This window comes from Tetrao urogallus (genome assembly GCF_951394365.1).
Source record: "Tetrao urogallus genome assembly, chromosome: 7".
Lineage (NCBI taxonomy): Eukaryota > Metazoa > Chordata > Aves > Galliformes > Phasianidae > Tetrao > Tetrao urogallus.
This window is the reverse complement of record NC_136820.1, coordinates 35,635,101-35,662,302: the sequence shown is the minus strand read 5'-3', so window position 1 is coordinate 35,662,302 and position 27,202 is coordinate 35,635,101. Positions and strand designations below refer to the sequence as shown.

General features: G+C 41.5%; 2 protein-coding genes across 2 annotated transcripts in view; one reads left to right on the top strand and one right to left on the bottom strand.

The window, feature by feature from the left end:
- The window catches only part of ABI1 (abl interactor 1), a gene marked incomplete at its 3' end in the record, with an annotated part of 73,957 nt that extends 70,473 nt beyond the window's left edge, over nt 1-3,484 (top strand). The window contains 2 exon segments of the mRNA XM_079537968.1: nt 1,227-1,412; nt 3,309-3,484. Of these exon segments, the coding sequence (XP_079394094.1) occupies nt 1,227-1,412; nt 3,309-3,484 (362 nt within the window).
- Nucleotides 3,485-5,473: 1,989 nt separating this feature from the next.
- Nucleotides 5,474-27,199, bottom strand: PDSS1 (decaprenyl diphosphate synthase subunit 1; the record flags this gene model as incomplete). The annotated part of the gene is made up of 11 exons (XM_079538615.1): nt 5,474-5,614; nt 6,327-6,407; nt 9,019-9,132; nt 9,273-9,353; nt 15,955-16,064; nt 16,153-16,264; nt 17,030-17,171; nt 24,837-24,967; nt 25,322-25,445; nt 26,353-26,417; nt 27,074-27,199. The coding sequence occupies 11 exons, from the start codon at nt 27,197-27,199 to the stop codon at nt 5,474-5,476; spliced, it is 1,227 nt and encodes a 408-aa protein (XP_079394741.1).
- Nucleotides 27,200-27,202: the final 3 nt, after the last annotated feature.

Below are 27,202 nucleotides of genomic sequence, written 5' to 3'. Positions count from 1 at the left end.
GTGTTCCTATGGACCAAAGGTTAGTCACTGGTTAGTAGTGGCCAGGCAGAAGTGAAGAGCAGTAAAGCAAACAAATCTAACTAGCTTCACTCTGTGCTGTGTTCTTTCCTTGCTTTCCAGCTTGTCTTTCTTAAAAGTAGCAGTGTTCTGGAGCACATGCCCTGCTCTTTCAGTCACACCCTCTCAGAGCAGTGGATTTCAGCCTGTCTGTGTTTCATATGCAGACTCCGAGATTGCTTGTCATTAAATCTGTGTGCTTATACAGCAGTGCTGAGCTCGGTGATGGTTCCTTACAGTAACTCCCGCCCAGGTTTATGTGTAGTGGCCCCAGATCCAGGGAATGAGATGGGTAGCCCTGTGTCTCACATGTGGGATCTGTCTCCCCTCTGTTCTGCCAGCTGCTATGTTATTAAGATCTGTTTGAAAGAGTGATTTGTTCCATAATGCCTTTCTCTTTTCCCTTTCCCAAAGCAACCTGTAATTGTGCTGATTGGAGAGTCTCAGGGCAGGGATTTGACATTTTGGATTACTCACTTAATTCCTTGAGCACTTTTTCCCAAAGAGCAGCAGCCGTCTGTTGTAGTTTTCCATTTGTTAACGGTATCCTGGATGTGTGCATACACACAAGCCAGTCTGCAGGATACTGATCAGTACAAAGCTTTTCTTCTGCAGAAAGATCGCTTGGTTTTTTCCCACTTGGTTAAATTAGAAGCCTAGTCTCGTCCCTTTTTTGTGATCTGTACCAGATCTTTTTGCCCTCTTAGGGCTAGCTCTGAGAGAGGGAATCCAAAGAAGCAGTGTTCACAAACAAATGGAAGTGACTGTACAGGCAAAGGCTTTGTGCAGAACGAATTGTGCTGCTGGCTGGCCAGCAGCTGCTGCTGCCCGGCTCAGAGGGTGCTGCTTGCAGTGCTCCCACAGCTTCTGCTGCAGCCAGCCCTTAGCATGGCCAGCGAGCAGGGCTGCCCGCTGCTGATGTTCAGCTTATGATCTGCAGCATGTGCTTTGACTCTAGTAGCATCTCTATGTAGATCTGACCACTAATAACGAACGTAGCTGCGTGTTGTAGCTGTTAATACAAAGCCTCTGTTTCTAATCAGTGCATGGTATTATAGCGCATGCTGTGTGTTGTCATCCCCACCCCTTTTATTTACAGTCTACAGCCTCAGGTTTGTTTATATCTGCACGCTGGTTTTCATGTAAAAAAACTTTCCCAACGTTTCCAGTTGCCGATAGCCCGACTCCTCCCCCCCCGCCGCCCCCTGACGAGATGCCAATGTTCGATGACTCCCCCCCACCTCCACCCCCACCCCCCGTGGACTACGAGGACGAGGAGGCTGCTGTTGTGCAGTACAGCGATCCCTATGCAGATGGAGATCCTGCCTGGGCGCCGAAGAACTACATAGAGAAAGGTAGGAAGGACTGCAACTGTGTACCTGCAGCACCAGGGATTAATGGTATCTGAAGGGGATGAATGACAAAGCTTGGTCTGATGAAAAGTCATTGTCCCTGCTAGCCAGAACTCAAAGTGTTCCGTTCTTGGTTTGTCAGTGGCTACACCTGATGTGATAAAATGTAATCCTTTTAAAGAAGGATTATAAAATATCTTCAAGCATTCTAGAATGGAGGGATAAAAAAAAATATAGTGAAATAGTTATGAGAAGCAGATGTGAATCCGATGGCTTTTCATCTTTGTTGAGCTGCTGGACTGCGTCTGCAGCTACCTCAGGGTTGCTGAGCAGTCATCTAGAAAGTGTGCTGCACAAAACCCAGAAAGTCCATGCTCTGTCCTGCTCTATCCCATCAAGATGGAAAGCCAGCTAGAGCAGACCATGAAACATTTTGCTGTGAAATGTAGTGAGGCTTCCATGGAGACAGCGATAGGATGAGGAATGGTTTTAAACTGAAAGGGGAGATTTAGGTTAGATGCTTGGAGGAAATTTTCTTCCTCAGAGGATGGTGAGGTCTGGGCACTGGCTGCCTGGAGAGCTGCCCAGAGAGTGGGTGCCCCATCCTCAGAGGTGTTCAAGGCTGGATTGAATGGGGCTCTGGGCAGCCTGAGCTGTGGATGGGAGCCCTGTGCATTGCAGGGGGTTGGAACTGAATGGGCTTTATGTACCTTCCAACCCAAACCATTCTGTGAGTCTATGAGACATACCAGTGAGTCTGCCTCAGCAGACTGTAACTGTGCTTAGACATAAACTCATATAATAAACATTTCTTCCCAAGAATAACTGATTTCCTGCCCATAGAGCTGTCTGTGTTAGGACAGCGACCAGCTTGTCAACAGCAACGCTGCAAATTCTCTCAGGCTCTGGCTGGTACTGTCATGAGCATGAAATGTGTCTGTGGTACCGTCTTGGCAGCAGCGGTGGAACTGCTGTGTTCTGTCCTCACTGCTGGCTGCACTGTATGTAGGGTGCACTCATGGGATGAAAAGAACTGACCTATTCCACCATCATTTGCTAGGCAGTAAGACTCAAGTTTCTAAGATGATACATCATGTAAAATAGTAGATTCTTAAAACCTATAAAACTGACCTATTGCATAAACCCATATTAACTATTTTAAAGGATAAGAGATGTCCAAAGTTTGTATATTGTTGTGTATGTTAAAAATTCCCTCGTTCTTTTTCCTATAGTAACTTTAACACTTGCATTCATTGTAGCCCCTTTAAAAGTAATGTCAAATCTTATTATCATCTAGAAACTATGCAGCAAAAGCAGGAAATGATTCACTTCTGTACAGCTATGTTTACAAGATTGTGCATGATCACAGAATCATGGAGCAATTCTGTGATGATTATATGGTCATGCACTGCAGTATGCACTGTACAGTTGCAGGGGCTATTGTGTAAGAATTTTTCCTAGTGGTCTTTTTCTACAGTGATTGTTTTTTTTAGGCTTTCTCTAATCAAGATATGCAGGGATCTGAATGCCTTCGAGGCAGTCTGAGCAGAAATTCACATGTGAATTGTGAATTCACATGTCTGAGTGCCACATTCACAGACCCACCTGGTTCGTAACCCAGCTTTTGGGTGGCCATGTCCACTGTTGCACTGCGCTCCAGCCAGAGGCGCTTGCCCACACCAGAAGGTTTAGGAGCATTCAATGCAGTCACCACCCACTGCTACGGGCAGTCAGGACTGCAAGAAAAGGCAGATGTCACTTTCTGGACTTGATGTTGAACAGGAAAACTGTGTGAATTCAGTACAGTAAATCAGGATGGCAAACAAGTCTTTCCAAAATATAATGGTACTGAGTGGTGCTATTAGCATGATGCTAACCTTTTCCCTGTTCAATCCACAGTCGTTGCTATATATGACTATACAAAGGACAAAGATGATGAGCTGTCGTTTATGGAGGGTGCAATCATTTATGTGATAAAGAAGAACGATGACGGCTGGTATGAAGGAGTTTGCAATCGAGTAACCGGCTTGTTTCCTGGGAATTATGTCGAATCCATCATGCACTATGCCGATTAAAATCCTTTGCTTTTCAAAGTTGGGTCTTGTACTCGGTCATACCATGATTATTTACGAGGGGTAACTAAAAGCTAACAGAATTGTCTTAATATACTTTCAAAAAAATGTGCCCATTTCTTCAGGCCATACTGTTTTAATGGTATGATTGAATGTCCATCTCTCTGAGTCTCTGGGGGCAGTATGTCTTACCTGATGGCAATCTGTAAAACAAGCAACTGTCTATAACTGGTTATACTTATTTACTTACGCATTGTTAATTTTATGACCAGCCTAAATATTCTGGGGAAGTAGGGTATAATATTTAATGAACCATGATTCAGATTGTGCCATTACATTTTTCAGTACAGCATGGTAACTAACACTACGTTAGACTAACATATTAAAATCTGGATGAGAAGTTTAATGTTAGTGCTGGTCATGTTACTTTTTGTTTAGACTCTTTGCTCATTCTTGAACTATATTTGTTTAAAGCATGCATACAAACTTATGTATTGAAATATACTTTTTTAAAAATCCAAGATGCTTCCAATTGTTGTAATCTTTACCTGGAGTATTCTCACTGAAGTCTATTACAATGAGTTGTTTGGGTCTAAGATGTCCATGTGAATCAAAAAATGGGTGGTCTTATGTATGTGTAATTTGTACCCAAGTTTTTTTAATAAGTAAATTTACATTATGACTTTTTCCATTCATAAATATATAAGTGAACCAAAGGTCTTGTCCATTACTTTGTTGGCTGGCTTGACAAAGAAGTTTGGAATGCTAACGTAGCAAAATCATGGCTGTGTTATCCCAGGCGATGTACTAAAAAGCAAATGTTTGTAACATGACTTTATCACTGACAGAGGGCAAATAAATTAGATATGAAACCTGAATTATCCATTTATACAAACTCTTAAAAGTTCTTTTCTTCCAGTATAAGTTTTAGCAAGAGTTCTTGGTTGAGCCTAGTTATCTAGATAGAATGAGTTGACACTGTCTGTAACTGACATTTCTCAGTGGAAACTGTATCTGGACGTGGTAGTGTGCCCAGCCGAGGGAGCTGGGGGCTGTCCTCCAGATCTGATGGGGGGAAACAGTCAGAACAGAACAGGGATTCTTTTTACCTGGGATGGAGCAATGCACTTAGCCATTTGCATCAAAGGATAACAAGCAGAGATAGCTAGAGGTGATACTTCTGTTCTGCAAATACTGTGGCTTAAATAACCTGAAAAGGAATGCGGTAGTACTGGATAATTACTGTAATAGGAATGTGTCTGTGACTTCAAAGCAATCTTCTAAGGAGATGGCATTGGATATTCTGTGTAAATGAGTGATGGAAGATGATGGAGTTGAAGCTTTGACTGGCTGTTGAATCATTCATTGTACCGTGGGTTTGAAATACCAAACCTTCTACTTTCCCAACTGCTAGCAAGTAACAACCAATAACATACCTGTATTTCATTATGAATTGGAAACTAGTTACATATACAATCTATTCAAGTCTACATACAATCTGTTATTATCATCTCTTCCCCTTTATACAATTCCAGATACTTCTGTAATTTAACAGCCAGGAAAGCATTCAAACCACCTGTGTTTCCACAGGTGTTCAACAGATAGCAACATGTATGCTGTGTTTATTGTTGTGAACGAATGAAATTTGAGCAACTTCAATTTTCATACACTGATTTATATTTATTTTCATTGTGGCCTTTGTGCATCAACATGTAAACATCTTCCCCTGCCCCACAATTAATAGCCCCCACTAAAACAATTGTACAGCACGATCTGATTTGCTCTGAACCGTATGGCTTCCTACAATAAAACACTTCCATTTTTATTTTTATGCAAAAAAAAAGTAGAGCTCCCCCACCCCCCAGAAAAAAAAAAAAACCAGAAGTTTCTTAAAAAAATAATTTTTGGTAGCCTGTGTTGGAAGCAAATAACTTGAAGGAAATGTAGGCACAGTCTGGTAAGTAGCTGCCAGAACGAGTGGAAGGAGTTCTCTCACTTGTCTCGCATGAGTACCATTTCTGTCAGTTGAATGAGGGCTTCTCTTTCAGGGGATGGGCGCAGTTTGCTGATCTCTCTCGTAGCTTCGTGGCAGTAGCGCTGGGCGAGGTAGGTTGTTTGCTGCACACCGTCACTCTTGTGTAGGATAAAAATGGAACACAGTGGATAACCGAGCAGCCCCTTCCTGTCTTTTGCCCCTTATTGTTACAGTGGTAGTTTTAAAGGTTTTAAGTCTCCTTAACGCTAAGTTATATGTTGAAGGAGTGAGGATCCACTGAATCTTCCCCAAAGCTTTAAAACACCAAAACTTATCAGCACTAAACTTAATTGTGCTCATAAAACAACACTTGTATCGGTAACATATTATTCAGTAGGACTAGAAACTAATTGCTTAACTCCTCTCCTGCCCAAAATAGAAGCATAAAAAAGCCCCATGCTGTGCTGACTAGATATGTATTAATTCTGCACAATTATTTACTCTTTTCACATCAGTCAGCTAAAACGGGAGTGAGCACTTCAGTTGCAATCATTAGTTGCTGCTTACATCAGTCATTGGACACAGCAACTCTTCAGCTGAAGGAACTGAGTTAATGCACGAGCTTTTCATTTTTATTAGATTTGATGCTTTTTGAGGATTAAAAAAGAGCCAACAATCTATTCAACCTAGTAATTCACATTTCTGTTAAAACATTGTGCCAGTACAGCAGCTTGGAGTACCAGCATGGTACCAACACACACCTCACATGCTTCTGAACATCCATTCAAATAATGCAACTCTGCTTTTCTGCTTTAGACAAAATGAAATTCAGACTGACTTCAGGGAGGAAATGTCTGACACCGTTCCTACCTGCAACACGTACTTCCGAGCACGTTCGACATCTCCTGGCTTACTGAATCGTCTCATTATCATGGCATTCATTTCTGGAAACTAAGCACAAAGCAAGAAGTTTTGTACTGCTTGTGAGTAGTTCTCCACGCAGCAGCTGGCTGTGCTAAGGTGGAATAGAAATGAAGTACAGCTGCCATTCCCTACTGTTGCAGTCCCTACAGATTTACTGCAGCACACTCACTCACACAGTTACCTGCTTTCCTTGCACACCCGTGGTTATGAAACCACAGATCTATGCACTCCTTGTTAGGGAACAAGCATGATATCCCTCACTGTTGTGACACTTCTGTTACTCAGAGGCACTCATTGTGGAAGATACATTTAAAAGTTCATTGGTGACTCACAGCCGACTTTCTCTACATTCCAGCTTTCTTTCCACGTAATGACAAGTTAATTGCAATGTTCACATTATTCATATTTACAATGATATAGGATTCACACGCATTCACTTTTTATACCTAAGCTTCAAAGAATATAAAAATTCCCACCTGAAATGAAAAGCTATTTTTAGCAGTTACACAGATATAAAGAGTAGTTTATGAGCATCTGACAAGACTGGCTGTAATAAAAATAAACCCTCCTTCTTCAGCTGTACCACTTAAAGAGTAACTCGAGAAGTAGTGCATTTCTTAAAAAAAGAAAGAAATAACTTTTCATGGTGTGAACAGGTCTTATGTTGAGCTTGAACGTGTTTGTATTAAGGTCACTCAGTACTGCAGTGCAAAAAACTGCATCTCAGCAGAGGATAGAGGACAAGAAGAAAAGGCCGTCAGTTGAGAGCCGGACAACATTCACAGAAGTGTGGTTGTTGGCAAGACAATGTGAGGACTGCCAGATAAATTAAAGGGTGTGCAGGACAGCAGTAACATTCATTCCAAGAGGAGACAGCCTATAAGTAACAATTGCATTTTGGACTGTCTTCAAGTCCTCGCTCACGACTTTCATTTTCAGATAAAAAGAGATGAAACTGCTTTCACTAGTGGCACAGATAAGCATTTAGCTCCAGATTTCTTTTTAGCACTTATACTTTGTTTATATATCACTTAAGTCTGTAGTGCTGTTCTTTCAGTTTCTTGAAAACAGCAGGAAATGTTCAGCAAGGCCTTCCGCTTAGTGAGGAAATCTTTGCAAGACGATCAAGTCACCTTTCAATGCAAGGACTTACACTTGTCATCTACCAGATACAATGAGAAGAAGTGTTTAGAAGTGACCTATGACGATCGAGTCAGACTTCAAAATGAAGCAGATAGTTTTTTTTGTATTTCCATATTTTTTATAAAACACAAGTAATCAAATGATAAGTGAGCCTGAAAAAGACAAACAGCAAATCCAAGCAAATTCATAAAATAATAATTTTAACTTAAACATTGCGATAGTCAACACCCAAAAGATGGTGAGTCACCCTTTCTCTGCCAAGTCCTCATCAGTGTCTTTGTACTACATCCTTGCTTCTCCATACAAGTAGATAAAAAACCCCATCACACAACTGCACCCTCTTTCTGTACCTGTCTCTCACTGTCCATTTAGACAACTTGCTGCTAACAAGATCCTGCTGCTCACCAATAAATTCTGCAATAAAATTCAAGAACAAGTCTGCATGCCCCCCAGACACACCTATGGGGAAGAACTGAACACATGGAGGAGGTTGTTCTCAGCGTGCATCAGTCTGCACTCCCAAGCGGTTGATACTCCTCCCTTTCCTGTCTATTCTGAGATGCATGTCCTTGTAAATGCCCAAAGGATGAAGAAACAAACACATGCATACATTCCAGCCTCCTCCTGGACTCTTTTGTTAAGAAAGAGGGGACAGTAAATGTTAGAAAGCTGTATTTTTAAAATAAATTATTTAAAATTTTTCCCATCTCAAGCTCTAAGCAATTCCACTAAGAGAAAGAACACAGCCCAGAGCTCTGTCTGGAACTAGTTGTGCCACCTAGCATATCATGAAGCTTGGAAGGAAGGACTGCTTTCTAAGTCCCAAATCTTTCCTCAGGCAAAGCAGAAACCTGAGCAAGGTGCATTACACCAGGCTTTCTCCCTTCTATGGATTACTACCAATTTTGATGCTGCTATTATTTCTGCTTCCTTTTTACTCCTCTAAATCATTCTCATGCCACTAAAAATCCTGACCAATTTTAAACTTATTGTTGTACTCCTTTCACTTATCCAAACTGCTTTTACATTTACCTCCAGCAGCACAACTGTAAAGAAGGGAAAGCTTCCCATGTTTTCAACTGTGCTCCAGATTGGATACAAAGCCTAGAACTTGGCAAAAAGGTTACGTAGGCAGCCTGGGGAGAACATGGTGTCTGAGGAAGGAACATAAGGCAAGCAGCCAGTGTGCAGAAAAATCTCCCAGAATACCTGCACCTTTGCAAAGTCTGGGCATTGAGGGCAGCAAAAGACTAATGCTTCTCTTGATACAAGGGGCCTAACGGCAAGAGTAACTGAGGAGGAAGGTGTCAATGTGACAACACATGTACATGCACTCAAATTCCAGCTGATACTGAATGCACTGATTGTTCACATGTGCCCAGGCTGTGTTCATCACTTACACTGAAGAAGTGATGCATGTGAGCTGGATCTCTGTGTGGCTGTGAAGAGCCACGTACACATTTGGTTTGGGGTAAATGTGTTTCTTTTAACTTACCTGTCGACAAGCAAACAAGACAGGGCCTGTGGCTAACCCAAGCTTGAGATCTGCTGCTGCTGGTTTCCCAAGATGGTCAGCACATGATGTAAAATCCAGCACATCATCTATTAGCTGCAAGGAGATAATGACGATTAGCTTAGGGCATTTTTTTTAATTGTTAAAATTACATTTATAGAATTAAGACAGCCCACGTCAGTTTCTGAGGCAGTTGGGAAAAGTTAAGATTCCCCTTATTTCAACAAAAGCACTACCTGAAAAGCAATGCCAACGTTTTTTCCATACTGGTATGCGATCTCGTGAACTTTGGGATCGGGGCAGCCTAGAATTGAAACCTGAAAAGAAAAACAAAACAAGTGAATAGAAAGATTCAGCCAGGAGCCGCTTCTGGCCTGTGACCAGAGGGTGACACAGCAAGCACCAACAGCGAGAATCCGGGAAAGGATTAAATGCTGACTCAGCAGCACATTCTTGCTTATCTCTTGGATACACACGACAGCCAAGCTTATTAGGAAACAAAGCTGAGGGGCAGTGCACTATTAAGAATATATTCAAGTCTGGTAGGAGATTAGGTTTATTAAATATTCATCAGTTAGAAATTATAATGCACGGATGAAGAGAGAAGAAATAAAGATGCATTGCACATGCAGGCTAATAGTCATATCCAGTCCAGAGACAGATGAATTAAATTTATTACATTTATAAATCAGCCAGGGGATAATTGTAAGTCAGACAATAGATAATTGCACATTGCATGCCTCCTAAAAGATCCACAAAATTGGAGGAGTTGCACCCACAGAGGAGGGTCAGTTGAGATAAGGTTATTTTTAAGGGTGATGTTATCTGCCTGAAGCAGAATTGCTCAGAAGACACCTGATAAGCTTGCAGACAAAGGTATCAAGGGATAAATGGCAAAGAGAAATAAGGTAGAGAATGAAGAAAGCTCACCGAGGTAGACAACGGGATCACAAAACTGAGATAAATACTTTAACTGAGCAGAGACAGAGGAACTGACTACTTGAGAGAGAGCTTTCACTAAATAAATTCCACAAAACTGAAATATGCTGTTGACTGCAGAATGAGGTTGGCTATGTTTAAATTGCCTTATTCCTGTCCTCAATGAAGCTATCAGAAATAGGGGACAAAACCCATCCAAGTCTGCTGTGGCTGATGGAAGGGGCGAAGATGCATTTCATTTACTGCGAGACTAAGAATATGCTAGGAAAACCAGGTGACATAAAAATGAGTCAGTAAATTACAAAGACCATCTCTGTAAGGAACACAAAAGGTAGGATCATTAAAAACAAACGGGAAAAAAAAAAAGAATCCCCAGCAAAAAGCAGGTCAAGGAATAGCTTTGAGGGTGATCATGAAGATGGACGTGAAACAATGTTAGATGCTGAAGGATCAATGTATTACATATACCCTAATGAGTATGATGCAGTGTATACAAAGTTGGAGACTATTTCATGCTTCAGTGCATTTTGTAACTAAGCACCAGAAAATTCCCAGTCATAGCCTTCATGGATGGGTAACAGCAGACCCCCAGGGGTCTCAGCCATTAACATCTCGCTCTTCCCAGTTTTATTTAAGAGGACAGCATAGCAGGGAAATGACACTACCTATGTCTATTCATATGACATAGGCCATTAAAACAGTGAGCTGCAAATATGGGGCACTCAAGTGGGACTTGCTAGAGACTGTCCAGGGAGGACATCTTGCCCTTGTACCCTCCTTCTGAAGCTTTTCTCTTAACTAGCAGTATTTGCCCCTCAAAGCTAACATCATCTGCTGCTCTGCAGTGCCTAGAAAACTTGGTGCTTCTGTAATACAAAGATCAGCAAGGCAGAGGGACTGCATTTACCCCGTGCCAATGAAATCTTTGCATATTACCAAATTTAATGTAAAGAATTAAAATAATTCAGCAGAAGGATATTCAATTGGCAAAATCCTGGTTGATGGCAAAGAGTCAGAGTGGGGACAAACTGGTAGGTGTTGGGAGGAAGGACTACAGCTAGAGAAGAGCTTCCTCTTTAAGCTGGGAGGTCAGAGCAGAGCTGTCACTGCAGGTGGGCAGTTCTCTGGGAACACTGACATCACCCACACAGAGAATTACGGCACTGCATGTGCGTTTCAAAAACAAAAGCACGAGTTCTTTACACGAGAAAATTCACCACTGCAAAAATGAATTCCTGCATCTTTGCAGGACCTTTTTTGAATGCCCTATTTACGTTACAAACAACTCAGAGGACCAAAAAAATAAATCCATCAAATCTAATAGACCTATCGCTACTCTCTTACCATGACCACACCATAAACCTGCAAACACGACTGGGTCCTCCCAGCAGGGCTCCTCCAGGATCCAATTTCTAAAACTGTTCTTGTGGATTATTGCCCCCAAATGGACACTCACTGGGATGCAGGCAGGCTTGTCCCAGTCAGCCTGCTGCTCTGCAAGCAATGGGAGTCAGCCTGAGGCCATACTGGGATAATAGAAGACATTTACAAATAAAAATCAGTATAACAACATAAATATAATTATGTATGCTTAAGTGATAAAGCTGATGCCTTGCAGGTCATCCTATAGCTCCCCTATGTGGGGGTTTGTTGATGAAAAATTTAATCTTGCAAGAATTCAGACTTGTCCTCTAGTAAATTCTGATTTTAAAAAATCCTTCCTTATATCAAGTGGAACAAATTCTTCAGAAAGGTTCTTTGAATTCATTCAACCAAGTCAATCTGCTTGGTATTATTTCAAACACACTTTTTAAGATAGAAAATTGTTTCCAATCTTTTGTGTTACATGACAGCCTGTAAACCAATCTTGCCTCCCTGCTGACTTTTCACATCCATAAAGTATTCTGCCATCACCTCTGGATACATCCTGCTCTTCTACCTGCCACGTGAAAATAGAGCAGCTGGGGTTTTGAACACTTGCACGTCTGCACTGGTGACTTGTACCCCCAAACAGAAGCACCTGCTGCTGGGAAGAAACACGCTTGTCTAAATGGCACATGAGATGTTTGTTCTCCTTCTCCTAGGCTGGGGGCCATCTTGGAAAGGAAAAAGCTCTGAAATCTTCCCCTTCAGCTGCTCTCCAGCCTTCCTCCACACCCCATCTGAAGCAGTCAGGACCTTCTTGGTTGCAGCTCACCTGGCTCAGTTTCGAGGTGATAGCACCACTCTTCCAGGGGAATTCCAGAATAGTTTGGGTTGAAAGAGACCTCTTAAGATAATTTGGTCCATCCATCTGCTCAAACCAGGGCTTACTACAGTCAGAACAGGTTGCTCAGGGCTGTGTCCAGCTGAGTTCTGACCATCTCCAAGGATGGAAATCCCACGCCCTGTATGGGCAATGTGTTCCAGCATTTGACCAAACTCAGCAAGAATTTTTTCTCAACACCTAATTGAAAATTTTCATGGAAAAGCTCTTCCTTTCACCCTGCATCTCCATCTTCTCCTACACTCTGACACAGCTGGAGACAACATGAGGATTCCCCCTCAGCTTTCTCTACTCCAAGCTGAAGCCAACTCTTGTTACACTACGTGTTTCAGCCCCCAGCCATCACTGAACTCACCCAGCAATGAGAACCTTGGTCTTGTATGAGTGAGCTCAGCTTGAGTACACTACTGCCAGTGAGGTCTGACATGTGCAGAGCAAAGGAAACCAGCCACACTGATGTGCTGGCAACACAGCCCCTTATGCTTTTAGCCTTCACTGCCACAGGGCCCACTCTCCTCCAGCCTCCTCAAATCCCCATTGATAACTCTTGGGAAGGAGGTTAGGAAGGTCTGCCTACTAGAGGAAGACATCTACCCAGCAGCTCTGCATGCAGCAGACAACTTTTGACCACAGTTTGCATTTTCATACATTTAATGTGTCCTCAAGTAAAAGTTATCTGTCTCAGTATCTGCAGTGTATTTATGATAATCTTTCTCACAGTAAACAGATTATGAAGAAGAAAATCCCACAGGAACTACTGCAAGGAAATTTATTAGCTGACCATCTGATGCCACTGATGCTATGAGCCTACATCTTTCATCGGACGTTACTGTAGTCAGCGTGCTTAGTTTGAGGATGGGGCAGAGATCCATTTTGCTGGTGGTGTTTCAGCTTCTAGTACTTCAGAGGTATTATTTTCTTCAGCACCACTTCCATACCCTGGCAGATGTTTTTTTCAGCAGGAGCCCGGTGCATACATGAAACCATGAACTAGTTAAAGTAGATGCAGAGCTGATGCTGTTCCTTCCTTCAGTCCCTCAGCCAGACCTCCCACACACAATCATGTCTCACTCCCCGAGGCTGCATGCTCTCCCCTATCAAACAAATCCATCTCTTGTGCAACTTCACACTGATCTTGCAACAAGCATGTTTAAATCCCTGTTTTGAAAGTGTGTTATGCAAAATACAAATAGCTTTACAAGGGTTAGGAATTCATATTAAAGCATGATTAAAAAAAAAAAAAAAAAAAAAAAAAGAGAACCTGCTAAATTTATTTTGCCTTCTCCAGCGTGACTGATGACAGACAGAAATTCCACTGCAGATTCATTATTAAATTTTGAACCAGTCACCTGCTGTGATTCTCTGAAAAATGCCTTTCAGTAACTAAGCCTTCAGTGACCCTCAGGGCCATCTGCCATCATTTTCTTTTGCAACGTATTACTTTGGCTGCAACTTTGGTTACATTCCCCCATGTAAAACTATGGTAGAAAGAAACCGAGGACTGGGATGGCTCTAATATTTTGAGCATACTGCTCTGTCAATTAAAAACAACAGTTATTGCTATAGTAAAGGACGTTTGATTCGAGTGCTGTGATGCCTTGGAGATGCAGAAGATATCTGAAGCGTTGAACAGACGAGTGCTGACAGACTAGTGATCACCCTGCTCAGACATCTTACCAGGAATACTCTGCATTCCTCCTACCCAGTGTACAATTCTAAGATGCCTCCTGAACCAGTTTGACATTCCAGTTAATATTTGTGCTCAGTTATGCACCAAAACTAACCAGTGTCTTTTCCTATCATTAGAAGGATTTGAACTGCATCTGGTGACTCGCCCAGTTACAGCTGATGTTCTGTAAATCCATAATCTCCCTCCTTGGTTTTGTCCCAGAAAATAGGATGTGAATACTCTTCATTCCCCAGGTGAATTTCCTTTCAAGCTACAATGATGATCCCGGTGATCATCTTCACTGACAGAACTCCCTTCTGATTTATGGTCAAAATCATATGAATGGAGAAGAAAAAAAAAACAAAAAACAAAACAAAACAAAACAAACCCAAACTTTTCACTGCTAAAAAAACAGCAGAGCTCTCCTCATCCATGAAACAGAGGTAGGCATGCATATACAAATCATGCATACTGTGTCCTGCAAGTGTGATCTCACCTTAAGGAGAAAAGCCTCCTTTGTTTTAATTTATAACATAAATTCTACTACATATAAACATGCAGAAATTCAGCACTGGAACAACTCAGAAGAGTTACTTGAAGAACAGCACTCAAACACGTCCTTCCCATTCACCTGCATCACAGCAACAGTATGGAAGTAAATGCTCAAATCCTTAATTCTTCTGTGAGTTATGAAAAGGAAAACATTCCAAATAATAGATTTGTGAGGAGACCCCCCTCAGTGGGACAGTGATCCTTCTCTCCACGAAGGTTCTATTAGGATGACTGTCAAAGTTCATGTAAAATCTTTGTGGGGGTTCCTGGGGGGTAGCAGAAAATAAATGATGCTCCTCACTACTCCAACTCCCACTAACATAAAGGAATTGCAAAGGGAAATTCTTGCCTGGGTCATTCTGTCATCAATACAAGCAATCCAGAAAATTTCAGTTCTCTCCTCTGACCAGAAGAAACTGTATAATGAAAGACAATTTTCCTCCCCACACAATGCGTCTCTCTCATTCTACATGATTTTCTGGATAGAAGCAATTTTCAGCTGCTGTCTGTGGCACAAATACACAAGCGCTCTGAGAACACAGGAAGACTGACACAGGTTTATAATCTAATACCCCCAGAACTCTCTTGCTATGCCACACACCAGCTATAATTGCTTCCAAAAAAAAAAAAAAAGAAAGAAAGAAAGAAAGAAAGAAAGAAAGAAAGAAAGAAAGAAAGAAAGAAAGAAAGAAAGAAAGAAAGAAAGAAAGAAAGAAAGAAAGAAAGAAAGAAAGAAAGAAAGAAAGAAAGAAAGAAAGAAAGAAAGAAAGAAAGAAAGAAAGAAAGAAAGAAAGAAAGAAAGAAAGAAAGAAAGAAAGAAAGAAAGAAAGAAAGAAAGAAAGAAAGAAAAGAATTTCAATATTATATATAACTCAATGGGGATAAGACTAGTGCTCAGCTTCTCCATTTTCTGCACTACGACTAAACAAGTTTTTTGAATAAGGACATCATTTTGAATCAGATCCTTCTGTAGTGAATTATCAGAACTGGCCAACGGGTAAAGTTAGATATAGCAGGGTTCCAGACAAACCAACACGTACGTGCTTGTGTTTTTTGAGAATATAATGTGGAGTATATGCAAGTGCTTGTTTTCTCCCACTGCTATAATTTAAGGTCCCAGTTTGCATTGACGGGTGGGACCAGATGTCAGAGAAGACTTAAAATCAAATTACAGGATCAGGAATTCTCAACTGACATTAAAAAACATTGCCTGAAACTTGCAGAATTTCATAAATTTGTGGCTGCCACTGTGAACCCTGTTCTGAATATCAATACATCTGTGCATGAATATAAAACAGGAAGAAATGAAAACCAATATTGGAGGCTACCCAGCTGAACTGGGATAAAGCGCACAATATCAGACTCATTCTGGCAGAACATCATCTAAAGGCTTTACTTTGGAGGGTCTCCAGAGAAAGCAAAAATAATCAGGAGTTGAGCTGTGAAGCTTACAGTACGGTATGTTAACGTTGGAAGAGACAGACGTACATACTGCTTTACAACTGTTTGCTATCAGACTCGCCGTCTTCTTAAAAGTCTTCTCGAGGTAGTGAGCAAATCTCTCATTCTCATTTTCCTTGGAACCCAACTGGAGGAATTCACCTGAAATTTCACACAGATGGAAGTTTTTATTTGTGGGTTTACTGCTGAAGCAAACAAGTCTGAAGATAAAAACAGAAAAAGACCTTACCACGCACCAGATCTTCAATCACCTGAGTTAGAACAGAGATGATAGTAGTGTTTCCAATTCGTGCTAAAGCTAAGGAAGCAGCTGATAGGATGAAATCACCAGCTAGAACTGCCTAAGAGTTAAAAAGAAAAAAAAAAAAAAGGAAAAAGAAAAATCTTTTGTTTTCCTGCAAGCATTAATACAGATGATACAACTTTGTTATTTTTGGCACACCTTCTCACATCACATCATTTTCCTACATAAAGCATACATTTCTCATTGTAACAGAGAGAAAGCAGAAGACAGCCAAACGTTCCAATTGGAACCATCTCTCAGTTCCTATCTTATACCGCTGATTAAATTTTTCTGCATAAGTAGTGCTCTCTCTCTGTGCAACATCTGCATGTGTTTTCATGGTAAGTTTGAAGCATTTCCTTTCTATCTGACTGTTCTGCTGTGACTGTTACACCATGTCAGCTCTGAACTGCCTCGATCAGTTCTGATGTACCAGTAATTATCTTTTTTCCTTACATGTTTTGATTAAGGCCTTCCTTCACTCCATGAAGAAGCAGCACTCAAAACATCCTCATGCTGACCAGAAAATGTTTTGCATTCATCACTGACACAGTCTAACCTACTGTGTTTTGAATGAGGTACAACTTCAAAAGCGAAAGACACGGGGAAGTTGAAAGCATTAACAGTTACTCCAGCATTACAGCTTCTCTAATGCTTCCAAAAGTTCAGTAACAGAACACCCATTTGTCTTACCTACAATCTTGACACAAGGCTTCACACTTTTTCTGGAATATCCCAAGACTGTGCCCAGAGATAGAAACACAGCAAAGAGCCTGGATGTTTCTGCTCTGCCACAACTAAAATGCAATCCTTCCATCCTCACCTTCCTCTCTCCCCAGATCTGGTTGACTGTCATTTTTCCTCTGCGAGAATTTGCATCATCAATGACATCATCATGAACGAGGCTAGCTGTGTGGATCATCTCTGCAATTATGGCCACGGAGCGCTGGCTTGCTTGCACCTCCCTAAAATGAAAAACAAGATTTGACATTTAATTAAACACATTTTGTGTGCTGCAGTGCAACTACAAGAAATCTCTACTAAAACCACGCAAAAATATATTTTGCTGAAAACAGCTGTTGCAGCTTTCCCATGGTCTGAACCCCATCTTTCAAACCTGAAATTAGGAAGACAAGAGAAAGTAAGATTATGTTAGTACAAGAAGCACAACGCAATGTTTCCATCCTCGTTAGGCCCTTTTCTGTCTTGCTGCATTAACAGCATTGCGAAACTCCTCAGTTACTGACTGTAATCCTGCTAAATCCAGACTGCAATAAATAGCACAGCATTAAGGATGCTTCATTCCAAGAAGACAGAAATCAGGAAAAGGGCAGAGAAAAGGATGCCAAGTAGCTTTGTAGCAGCGTTTAAAGTTTTCCTCATCTCCCTATTGCTCTGCTGCAGCACCACAAACTCTCCCAAACTCTACAAACCAGCACGCTGGAGAGAACAGCAGACAAAGAAAACCTTTATTCTACATCTGAATACATAATTTGCTGATCTTATCCTTTTATCTTATCCGATTATTCTAAGACTTCAGAGGTTCTTCAAAAGCCTGAAGAATTAACCGGAATTATACTGCAATCACTGTAGGGTGTAAACACAAACTACTAACTCCTAAGGAAATTCAGCCTTTGGGAAGACCTAACACTGATGATTCAACTCTCAGTAGTTCACATTTACTTTATTTTTCAAACTAGGTGAAAAAGACATGGAAGAACATAACAGCAACTACCTAGGGACCACACTGGCACAATGAACACGAAAGACCTGTCCTACCTCAGAAAAAAGCACCATCTACCCTACTGCTGAACTGCCCCTGCCTTGTTTTATTATCTACATCATCTGTGATCTCATAAAAAGCTGCATGCAGGATCCCAGAAATGCTACCCCCATCAGCCTTGCCCTATAGCCCTAACAATCCCACATGGATGAGAAAAGAATAGAACAGGTAACATTACTTCTGATATATAAACACCTTACTTCTAGTATACAATTAGCAGAGCAAATAACACTATTTTCAAGCAGAACAGAATAAGAAGTGAGAAAAAAAAACTGAGATAAAGCAGAAATTAATCATTTCAGCTCAACTGAATGAAATCTAAAATTTTGCACTGCCTAGTCTATTAAAATCTAGTGATTAATCACAAAATGAAAGAACATCTTGCAGTCTGCTGACATAACACAGTGTTCTGACACCTACCTCTATGCAGAGCTATGCATTGCTGTCAGTGGGAGTTCTACATCCTGAACAATAGCAGGATGTGTGGCTCACAGGCTGTGAAAATGTAGCTTTTGAATAACACAAAAATGAGAGCTGGAAACCTTCATAGCTGTTTGATGGTAAGTTTCACTGTGGACTAGTAATTTAGTCAAGTGCTAATTCAGTCTAAGCAGTTTTCAAGAAAATACATTGTTACTAAGTAGGAGAACTTACCTTCAAACAACTGTAAAGGTCTCCAGCCTCTTTCATGCACAGGTCTCCTTTTGGGGACTCCCTTTTTCATTAATATGACAGCAGACTGGACTTCCTGCTGGGAAGTAGCAGTAAAGGGCAACACTCACAGACACGCCAATATTTTCAGTAGTATGAATGCAGCACAAGCACAGACATTTCAAAAACAGGTTTTGAAAATTCTGTTTTACAGTGCAGCTCATTTCTGACAATGACCAAAAATGGCAGGGTTAAAGTGTCTGGCTTCATATAAGTTATATCACATGTTATAAATCAACCTGGAGGCCTTTTATAAAGCTGCTATTTCCGGAAGTTCTCCAGCAAGGTTCTTCCCATCTGTGGCCAGAAATTTTACAGTAGCTTCCTACAAACACTTGTAAGAAAAAATTTGGAATCAGAGCATGCCTACTTTAGGGAAAACACAAAAGAAATGGGATCTTCCTTTTTCCCTGTCATTTTTCATTCAACTCCGCCTGCAAAACAAAAGCAAAAAGTGCCGGTAGTAACTCAGGTCAGCAGGTAACTGGATCACTACGAGTCCACTGAGTGCAGTGATGCCATTTTTAGGTCATTCTCAGAATAAAGGCACCCCAAGGTGGTGTATATTACAAGTATATTCTGTGCAACTAGAACTTCATCTTTTAGAAATGAATATAATGCACATGTGAGTCCTTGATCACATTCTACTTTTCAATAGGATCTCCTGCTTGATTCTGCAGCAATCATTTATAGGCACACAGTACCACAGGGAACCAGAACTTGTTTCAAACGCACTGAAGAAGACCAAGGTTGAACTTACAGGTGAGCAAAACTTCTGCCTCCAAACCAACACAACATTAACAGCTGCAACAAGGTGCTTTGCTATGTGTATGCCAGTAGGTAAATACTGCCAGTTAAAAGGCCAGAAACTTGCAACAGAACTTGCAAGATTTCTGCTGAACAATCACACTCCTCAAAGTACATTTCTGCTGTTAAGTTCATGTGGCTAAAAGAAAGTAACGCTTTAGAAACACAGCCTATGACACAGAAGGACACTACAAACTAATGGAAGCATAGAGAAGGGATGTGTTAACTAGGAACAAACTACAGAACTACTGAGAAACAGCAAACAGTAGAGGCATCTGACAATGAAGAAGGAAAGCAAAGAGGGCTAGGCTTGCTGGCAGATCCCCATATGATAGGAAATATTCAGTCCAGTTTGGCTATGACATCATATTTAAGTATTTCTCTATTATTTTGATATACTTATTTCCCTTTTTTTCCTCCCTAAACATTTTTGTGCTCACTATTTTCTCCGTCAAGATGCCTCTGTACTTCTTTGGCCTTCTTTCTGTTTGTCTCTCATTTCAGTTGCAGAAATAGACAAAAATTCCTATATACAAACACCCTTGGAGAATATATCTTACATAGAAACCAAGGACCCATCAGGTTAAGTGATAATTCTGTGAAATTCTGCACACAGATGTCATGTGAAGAAATGTCAGGGGATGTGTGAAACTGAGGGTTTGCATGACCTCAGTTTCAACTCTTTACAGTAATTTTCGTTCTCACACAAAGATAAGTTGCTGTCACTAAACAAACAAACAAAAAAAACCCCAAAAATGAAGACTCAGAGCTGGACTTTTGACAATTGGATATTCAAGGGGAAGAGAAAAATAAACCATACTAGCACAAAACAGCCTGAATGCTTTGGATGGTTATTTTTTGACAACATTTTGGATCGTTATGGCCTTGTACAACAGTCATTCTCTTTATAATGACTAAAACAAAGCAACCCTACTGTAGAATGCCAGCTAACCTGCTAGGGGCATTCTATATAGCTAACCTTCTCAAATCTAAACTCAAAAGATCATATCACTTAATCAGTAAGCAGAGCTATCTGGGTATCTGTCTCCATTCCCTAAGAAATTTCATCCATTCTCATGGGGCTCTGTGAAGACAGAGACACTGTGAACTGCTTCAAAAGATCCTCATATCCTTATGAAGTTGTGTCCTGTTATTTTAATAACCAAGCAGGGAAGAGTAATACCTTTTCTAGTACCATAGGAAAGGAAAACAAAGCAAAAACAACCTAGAAAAACAACGAAAAACAACTGAAGAACCAGCAAAAGCATGGTGGATCCAGAAAACTGTAGGACAGCTGAGAAGGGCAGCATGGTCTGGGTTGTAGTAAATGGTGCTACCTCAGACTGGCATCCAGTCACTAGCAGGGCTCCATTTTAGGGTCAGTTCTCTTTTATGTCTCTTTAATTTGGATGTAGAATTAGAGGGTGTTTTGAGTAAGTTTGCTGATGATACTAAACTGGGAGGAGCTGTTGACTTCACTGAGGGTGAAAATGCCTTGCAGGCCTCTAGGCAAATGAGAGAGCTGGGCAATCATCAGCAACACCAAGTTTACCAAGAGCAAGTGCTGGATTCTGCACCTGAAAAGGGGCAACTCTGGCTATTATGTACAGACTGGGGGGTGTGGCACTGGAGAGCAGCGTTGCTGAAAGAGACCTGGGGGGTCTTGATTGACAGCAAGTTGAACACGAGTCAACAGTGTGCCCAGTCAGCCAGCAAGGCCAACTGCACGCTGTGGTGCATCAAGCACAGCACAGCCACTGGGCGAGGGAAGGGACTGTCCTGCTCTACAATGCACTGGTGTGGCCTTAGCTTGAGCAACATACAGCTTTGGGCAGCACAGTATGAAAAGGACATAAAACTATCAGTGTGTCCAAAGAAGAGCTACAAAGATGGTGAAGGGTCTGGAGGACAGGATGTGTGAGGAGCAGCTGAGGTGCCTGGCTGCGCTCAGCCCAGAGCAGAGGAGCTGAGGGGAGGCCTGATGGCGGCTGCAGCTCCTCACAGGGAGCGGAGGGCAGCGCTGAGCTCTGCTCTGTGTGACAGCGACAGGGCTGAGGGAACGGCATGGAGCTGTGTGAGGGGAGGGCAGCTGGGCTCAGGGAATGGTTCTGCACCAGAGGGTGTTCAGGCATGGAATGGGCTGCACAGGGCTGTGGGCATGGCACCAAGCTGCTGTAATTCAAGAGGCATCTGGACAAAGCTCTCAAGAGATGTTGTCTGATTTTTTGTGGTGCTGTGTGGAGCCAGGACTTGATAGGCCCTTATGAGTCCCTTCCAACTCAGGATATTCTATGATTCTAAGACAAAACAAATTCAACAGCAGTCATACAAGCCTCTGAGCGCGGAATTTTATATATATATAAACTTAAACATAAAAGATAAACAGCATAGGAAATGGGCTCACCCCACAAGTCTATCGATGTTCTGTCCAGTATCTGATTACATGTGTGGGAACCAAAGTAAAACAAGTCTGGGAAAAGAATCAATACTAACTGAGCAAAAAGCATGATAAAATGCTTCAAGAGAAATGACAAGTTGAAAGAGGAGAAACATCTCAAAAGAAACAAAACAAAACAAAACAAAACAAAAAGAAACAACTGAACAAAAAACCACCAACCCAAAAACAAGCAACAAGAGAGGCAGAATGGAAAGCAAGAGCTGTTTTTCCCCGTCTCAGATCTACAGCAGAGTAGCAGAGTAGCAAAAATGCAGTTTGTTTCTCTACGCGTACATTTTCCCTCATGAACAGTAAAAAGATGGAAGAACAATTTGTCAACTGGAAGCAGTAATTCTGTAAGAAGCAAAAATAATGAAATTACTGTCAGTGTGAGCTGGAAGTATACATATAGATGAAACAGGTGTTAACACACAGCCTGCCTCAAGAAACTTAAAAGCAAAGAGAAGAAAATGCATATGAAACTTCATTAATCCACATACCAAGTAGGTATGCAAAATATGAGAGTGTATTCTTTCACATGGCCTACCCAACCCTCAAAAGATGTTGGACATCATGCAGCAGCCAAAAGGCTTGCAGAAACATATATGAATTTCAGTTTCAATTACAGTCTTTAAGAAAAGCGTCATGAAGCAAAGAGATAGATAAATACTCTGGGATTTCATTCTCTTCTTTTATTGAAACCTTTCTGCTCTCCCTACTCAGAATTTCATTCTTAAAAAAACCAAAAAAACCAAAAAACCAAGAATAAAGAAAAAACTAAACATGACAGACATGACAGAGATGGTGACTCGGCCTCTTCTCATAAAAGGTACACTTAAATTAATGAGACTTTTAATCATCAAGCATAGTTTGGAGGTGCTGACAAAAACTGAGAGCTGTACAAAAGCTGTCACATGACACCTGTATCTATAAAGCAGTGTCAGTGCTGAGGGTTGGCTACTGGACTTAGTAATATGTAGCATTCAGAGTCTGAGATCACACTTTCTCACCGGCACAGGGCAGATGTCAAAGTGGTCAAGACTGTTTAAAGACAGCTTAACGCATGGACAAATGTATATGCATGAGCATATACATGTTAAAAGGCAGCAAATACCATTATATGCTTCCTTACATCAAGTCTGGACTTCTTGGTATTGCCTGTACACTACATAATTTTATTGATAAGCTTCTCATACAACACATTAGAATGAGATAGAACTATCTTTTCCATTATTCTGACCAGATGGCTGTTCCAAAAACTCACTGTTCCAATTGTTAAAACTCTCCTAAATTTCCATCCTGAACACATTTACTCTTATCAATACTGTACATTGTTTTAAACAGCTTTCTTCCTGCAGACAGCAAGTTCTTCACTCACCCTGATTATCCTTCCAGTCCATCCCTCATCTTTCTTTAAACACAGGAAACATGGAACTGATGATTTCACAAAGCACTGTACAGTTATATCAGCTCTTCCTTAGCTGAACTGGCTATTTTGTGATCGATGCACACGAGGATCACTTCAAGGTTTTTCACAGAGGTGTCTGCAAATCTCACTGAGGTTACTCCATAATGGGACACTTGTGAGCCTTCAAGCTCAAACAGAAATTTTTGTTTCATTGTTCTACCTTTCATTCCACCACAGATGGCAAGTCATCAAGAATGACTGTCATCAGAAAGTGCCATCGCCACACTCATGCCAAGAGCACTTGTAAAAATATTAAGCAAATCAGTGCTGTGGGAAAGGATGTCTCTGAGGACTTTCAGTAACATTATTTCTTCTTTTTATGTCTTTGTCACTGTCTCAGAGTGGTACTGTACAGAAAACTGAATTAAGCTGAAGTGAAGTTCATTGGTCCAAGACAAACTGGCACACGCAGGACAGGATATTGCCAATTAGGTTTTTCTTTCCCCTTAGAAATTATATTCACATAGGAAGGGAGAAAATTTCACTGTTATACAGGGAAAGGTGCCATATCAAGCCACAAAATATATGCTGTGCTCGAAGGTATAAAAATCAAATAATTCAACAAGGCACTAAGTTATCACTAAGGAGATGATGGTGCAGTAGCTGGGAAATCCCTTGAGATCAATAAATTCAAGTCAAGACACTTCTGGCTAGGGACCAAAAATGTCATACTTGAAATTCTATGAGGGCACACTGGAAACATAACTGGAATGCAGAGAGCACTTCAGCCAACATTTTTACCACAAAACACAAACAAAACTGACAGGAATATGTGGAAATAAGTATCTGCTGTCAGGCAGAGCAAGGAGTGATGTTCTACTCTGTCAAAACTCTCAAATTGAAAATCATGAGGATAACAGCAGAATCTTTGAATAAAGAACCTGACATTAAAGCATACAAATCTGCTCCCAGAGCCGGGGCACCTCCAACTGTCTCAATGTCTCACAGCATCAAATACAATTATGCCACCTGCTTGATGGCTTTTCTGTGTAATAACAAACACACATGAAAGTCCCTTCTTACAACAAAGTTCTCATCTGTTCAAGAGTTTAACAGCTACAAAAATGGTTACAACTGAAAAACAGTTAACAGTTTCCAAGAGTGTTACAGATTCTAACAAATCATTTATGAAAGAAGCTACAATTTGCTGAAAAGCCTCACCAGAATTTGACCACATTGTTTTCCATCACCAGTTACAACTGAGGTACAGTCCACAATTTCTCATCTTGAAGCATATAATAAAACCAGTAGTCCACTTTGCACTGCTAAATTCAAAAATACATCTTCAATATGGAATTTAAACTCAGGCTTTATTGAGTAACATTTTATTTCTATAAAGTTACTTGACATATTTTTGGGGAAATGCAGGAATGATGCATTTCAAGTATGATGTAAGTCCACATACTCAAGAGCAACTGACTCACCTGGAATTGCTATGGTGAATGTTGCAAGCCCTTGCCATTAGCACCACGATCATTGGTCGAAAGGCCTTTCCTTTCCCATCAAAGTAATATTCACACATTTCCTTAAGTTCAGCAGTAGATACAAGTAACTCCTACAGAAGACACCAGCATTGAAGTCACAAAGCCAATCTTACAGTTCAAGTAGTATGCACATAAAAGGTTATTGCCCTTTTCATTCCACCCAATGTAAGCTGACGTCATTTTTACTTTTCATTGTAATCTGAAATATAATTGATGTGTTCAAGCACTGTATGTCAGGATAAAACAAAAACTGCATTCTAGTTCTATACAGTATGTCAAAATGCTCTGTTTACTTCCAGATAAGTTTACAAACAGCTTTTCATAAACATGAAGAACAGTCCCTAAGTAACTACCCTCCACAACAACAGTTGCAATTAAAGTCAGAATCGTTACGATATCCCAGAACAGTGACCAAAACTCCTTACCTTTTTAATATCCTCATAGAGATTCTTCAAGTCTTTTCTGCCAAGTTGAAAAGGGTCTTGGTATTTTTCATCACTAACTGTCTTACTGCAGCTGCACATGTGGGCTGTACTTGTATGATAAAACCTGGTGACAGGGTTTTTCAAAAGATAAATATTGTTAAAAGCCAACTTCCCTTGGTTCTACAAACAGAAGTCGTTCAAAGCACACCTCCCTCCTTCCTTTTCCACTCTCCCCTCCCCCCCCCCCCCCCCCCCAAAAATAGTGAAATAGCTAAAAGATAAACACAAGGCATCAAAATACTCATTTTAACTAACTACTGAGGAATAAGGACAGCAAAGCTACTTGTTGATGATTGTAGACTTCCAGGAGCTAGCAAAGTGCAGCATTTGGAAACCAATAATCACCATATTCCCCAAGCACTCATGCACTTAACAGATTACAGAAGTCTCCTGAGTACCAAACTACACTGCTCTCAGCTTATTCCTTTGGAACACACTGTATGGTACTGTAGTGCAGTTGTAGATGAAGCCTTCATCTTCTAGCAACACAATTGTTCTGCCAATTTCTTCCCACTCCTAGACAAATGTTCCTGGCTTGGATTTGAAAGTTTCCCTTTACACACCCAGCTACATGAGATGGCCTAACCTAAGTTATACATTAAATCAATACTTCCAGTTAGTATCATGATCCCATGCAGAGATAAGGGTCAAAGTTCTACCCGCATACATCAAGGTGCATTATACTTGGGTCTCATTATTTCTTTATATTCCCTGGAGCTGAAGGCTATGGTTCTTAGTGTGCCTCATTTTTCAAAATGAATTTCATGATTTGAAATGAGCTTTGCCCACTGCCCTCCTGAATGGAAGACTCAGACTCTAGCCCAACACCACAACGGTGGTCTACGTGGAATTATCCAATGTTCTGTAGCAAATAACCTTACTTTCAGTCTATGCTTACGGCTCACGGTGACTGCACAGGTCAGCCAGTAACTACATCTTTTCCCATCAAGGAACAAGGGCCTCCAACTTACCGCCAAGATATACTACACAGTTTTGGAAATGACCATACTGGGCTTCTTTGGGGTAAGTGACACATCTGTGCAAAGAAAAACCAAGGTTAATTTCAAAAACAGAATTTAAAACGGATGGAAAACATCTGATTACAAAAGCAAGCATTCAGCACCTCCCCATTTCTTTTCTGAACAGCTCAGCAGCAAAGGCAGCCTCTTAATCCCCCTCTGCATCACGTGAAGCGCCGCTGCCCCTGCGTCCATGAGATGCCGACTTACAGACTTCTGCTCAGGCGCAGTGAACTTTCTCCCCTTGCAGGAGCAGCCAGCAAAGCGATCAGCGCACTTCCAGCAAGCAGTGCTTGCTCTTGCACTCACGGAAGTGCAGTTTTCAAACGTTCCCCGTGTTACAGATAAATCCAGACCGCACCGCTCGCACAGAAAGGGACGGGAGCTTTCTGTAAAACGCCGCACTAACTGAAGAACGTACGCTCTGTTTTCCCCTGAAGCCGTTTTAATTCGGCTATGATTTACACCTACACCCCGCGGACGCCAAGAGCGTAACCCCAAAGCCGACAACGTCCTCAGAGACCCTTCAGCAGGTCGGACACCCGGGCCCCACACCCGTCACACCGCCCGGAGCACGCGGAGCCGCCCTGCCGCCACGCCCGGCTCGGCGCCGCTTCCTGGGCCCCGCCGCCCCATTCATCGCCGGTGACCTCCAGGCGCCCGCAGCACTCACCGCGGCGCGCAGGGCGGGCGGCGGTCCGCGCGGGCCGGGACCCGGCGGGAGGAGAGGCGGCGCGGGGTCGAGCGGCGGTGCCCGGCAGCAGGAAGCGCCGCACCGCCACCACAAGCGCAAGGCCATGCC